This window comes from Solanum tuberosum, unplaced genomic scaffold (assembly GCF_000226075.1).
Source record: "Solanum tuberosum cultivar DM 1-3 516 R44 unplaced genomic scaffold, SolTub_3.0 scf00507, whole genome shotgun sequence".
Lineage (NCBI taxonomy): Eukaryota > Viridiplantae > Streptophyta > Magnoliopsida > Solanales > Solanaceae > Solanum > Solanum tuberosum.
This window is the reverse complement of record NW_006239431.1, coordinates 253,083-257,037: the sequence shown is the minus strand read 5'-3', so window position 1 is coordinate 257,037 and position 3,955 is coordinate 253,083. Positions and strand designations below refer to the sequence as shown.

General features: G+C 39.4%; 1 protein-coding gene across 1 annotated transcript; it reads right to left on the bottom strand.

Annotated features, from left to right (window-relative positions):
* Positions 1-1,408: 1,408 nt before the first annotated feature.
* LOC107058419 (uncharacterized) lies at positions 1,409-3,399 on the bottom strand. Its single transcript, XM_015304105.1, has 2 exons — positions 3,094-3,399; positions 1,409-1,477 (listed from the first exon to the last, which is right to left on the bottom strand). Exons 1-2 carry the CDS (start codon positions 3,397-3,399, stop codon positions 1,409-1,411), a joined length of 375 nt encoding a protein of 124 aa, XP_015159591.1.
* Between the last annotated feature and the right edge of the window lie 556 nt (positions 3,400-3,955).

Genomic DNA, 3,955 nt, shown 5'->3' with positions numbered 1-3,955 from the left:
TTTTTTTTGGGGGGGGGGGGGGGGGGGGGGGGGGGGTAATGAACATAGTTAATGTCGTCACAAGTAGAAAGTAAAAAAGTAGCAAGTTCATGTGTTTTGAATCAATAAAAGACGAAACTAAGATGTTGTGATCCCCAGAATTCATAACTAAGTAAGACCCGATATAATTAACTCTTTCTATTATATAGCATGCAAGATCGGTAGGCTAAGTTCACCCAAGTGTTTGGTCCCCTAAATAAGTGAATATCACCACATAACTTAGTATGTCTACGGGTGTATGCTTTACTAACCTATGGATGTTTTTACGATCCGTATTGCATAGTCGTAAAACTTAAGCTTCCATTTTATATCTCTGAATCTCCATCTATGAAGGCATCTATGACTCGTTGTCCAAACCACAAGCTCGTAGAATGCACTCGTGAATTCTAAAATACCAATGAACAACTCCTAATTTTGTACTTCATTACCGAATCTTTTTTTTTCTGAAAAAATATTACAAAACACATCAAATCTACTTTAACACACTAGAAAACTTACAAACATCGTAAGTTTCAAACATCAAAAGTGTCGTAAATCCACGACACATCACTAGCACATCACTAGCCTAAAATTTTCAACTCACTTCTCCAAAAGTTCTCTTACCCAAATTCTTTCACCATTGGTTCACCCATAACAATCTAAAAGGTCGTTACACCCCCCCACCCCCACCCCCACCCCTCGTTACACCCCCCCCCCCCCACCCCCACCCCTTTCTTCCTCTCTCTTCTACTTCTTTTTCTTTTTAGCTATTGTTCACCATTTTAAATTTTAACTTTTCCCAACTTATGATAAACCAAGGGAGAAAAAAAGGAGGAAATAATGATGACATTTATATAGAAATAATTACTTCAATAGAAGATGATTTCATTAAGCCACTATGTACATATCATGTATTTTTCTTTTGTGTGTACCCAAAATTCAAAATAAAAGAATGAAATAATTTTTTCTCCTGTTCCCACCCCTACCTCACCATGATAATAATACAAATTAAAAGAGTATGAATATGTGTCACGACCCAGAGCATCGTGATTGACACCCACACTAACCCTCTGGTGGGAGAACCATTACTACAATCCAACTACACAACTTAACGAAAACTAGAACATTTAAAGATACGGAAGCACGTTTAAATGTCTAAAGAAATATAGAGTTTCCATAAACTTTGAAGTTTAATAAAACAACTACCAAAATATTTGTGGAAAACAATTCCTACAACATGAAAGTCATTGTACCAAAACTCTAATTTCAACAAGTCTAAGAAAAATGGGTACAACCCTAACCAAGCATAAGAAATATCTAAAGAACTAGTCTAAGTCAGAAGAAAATGGACTAAACATAAGAGAATCCAGGGCTGCCTGGAAGAACTGGTTCACCCTTGAATTCGGTCTCGATCAGTTACCTCCAAGCAGAGGTCGATCAGTAACCGCTTGAAGATGCCCTGTACTCAACAAAGAACGAACAAGTGCAATATCAGTACACAACCACAGTGTACTGGTAGGATCATGCGGCTACTCCAATGAGTGAAACATAGACAAGCAATCACAACATAGTATATACATATAAAGAATACATAGATCAATTATCCTTTCAAGAGCACATACAGTTCTCAATATCAACAACAATTAGACATGAATATATAGAATCACAATGGTCCTCTCATGGAACCCCTACGCAAACTGTTAGTGTGTCGAAACGTGACATCCGATCCAATATATCTGTCGGAACGTGACACCCAATCCAATATATTTGTCGAAACGTGATACCCGATCAAATATATTTGTCGGAACGTGACACCCTGTCCAATCAACACAACCACAATCACAATCACACCCATAATGAACATTACTCATAATCATACAATCAAGTATTAGGTTCATGTCATGCAATTGTTCATTCATACTCATTTTCAATAGATTTGTTCTACATTGCCTCATTCACATACATGCATGCATACAATGAATCAATTACCAACATATATCACACAAACAGGAAATCAAACCATCACCTACCTCGAAATCAAGCTTGAATCCTCCTAAGACACTTGAGCCTTCCCTTTTCGGATTCTTTCCGCTTGTTCTTGGTCTAAAAACAATCAATTTACGCAAGGATCAATAAACAAGGCCTAATTTACTCGGATAACAATCAATTTATCTATCCATGGTCAAACCCAAGATCCTATTATTCAATTAGGACTTTTCCCACCATTAACTTCAGGCTAAAACCCTCCCCCAATGATCATTACGCAATATTCTAAGGTTTACAAATCAAATTATGGATTAGGGGAGTAAAAATCTTACCTTTAGCACTAGAAAATGTGGGAAACTGGTCAAGAATTGTTCTAGGTCGTCTCCTAGCTCTCAAGGACTAAGTTTTGCAGAAAATAATGAATTTGAGGTTTTTCCCAACTTAAGTAGCGAATGGCGTGCCGTAGTGGGACCCAGCCCGCCACATCGGCCCCGTCTTGGTGGAATTAATCCCCCCTGGTGGCTTGCACGGAGACAGAAGCTCAGAATTTGAGTTCCAAGCTCCCATTTCACAACACACTTTCAAACCAGGACGTTCTAAAACTACCCTTTCATGCTAAGATCAGTTTCGGGAGTTCTAATTGCCCGAATTCGATTCCGTAAAGCCGTACAGGCTCCTTAATGTATTGCCTATCCACTCATGTGATGAAATTCATAATTAGATCCCCCATTCATTACCATATTCCCCAGACCATATCCGACTCAGATTTCGTCCAAATCTGGACTAGGCTAAAAAATTTAAGTCACTACTCAAAAGTTTCTCTGGTCAAAATTCTTTCCCCATTGGCTTTTCTATAACGATGGAAACAAGTCATTACAATAGATACCAATTTACCCATCACTCGTCCTCGAGTGATAAACTAGGAAAAACTGGCTAAGGTAAGAGTAGAGTAATACTTGATCAATCGTCGAACAATTGGGGATATTTGTCTCGCATGTCCTTCTCAATTTCCCAAGTAGCTTCCTCGATTGGACGATGCTTCCATTGAACTTTCACGGACTTTATCTCCTTGGTCCTCAACTTCCGAACATCGCGATCAAGAATTGCAAGCGGTTCCTCTTCATGCTGAAAGTCTTTGTCCAATAGAACTGAGTCCCATTTTATAATGTAATCTCCGTCACCATGATACTTCTTCAACATGGACACATAAAACAATGGATAAACTCCAGATAAGCTAGGGGGTAAGGCCAATCTATAAGCCACTGGCCCTACACAGTCAAGGATCTCAAATGGTCCAATGTATCGGGGACTAAGATTTCCCTTCTTGCCAAATCTCATCACCCCTTTCATGGGTGACACTCTTATAAGGACTTGCTCACCAGTTTGAAATGTCATGTCCCTTACCTTACGGTCCACATACTTCTTTTGGCTACTCTGGGCTACTAGAAGCTTAACTTGAATGCTTCTTACCTTATCATCCTTCACCAAATCAACCCCCAAAGGTTTCACATCTCTATTCTCAAACCACCCTATGGGTGATCTACATTCCCTCCCATAAAGTTCCTCGAAAGGTGCCATGTCAATGCTGGCGTGATAACTGTTATTATAGAACTCACACAAAGGTAGGAACTTATCCCAATGCCCTCCAAAGTCGATCACACATGCTCTCAACATAACCTCTAACCCTTGAATCATTCTCTCTGACCTGCCCATCCGTCTATGGATGGAATGCTGTGCTAAAAGCGAGTTGAGTGCCTAACTTCTCATGTAATTTTCCCCAAAACTTGGATGTGAACTGCGTACCACGGTCCAACATGATAGAAAGGGGAACTCCATGCAGCCTCACTATCTCTTTCGTATAAACCTTAACCAACTACTGAACATTATAGTCTACTGTGACTGGAATAAATTAGGTTGACTTAGTCATTCGGTCAACCACTACCCAAATGGA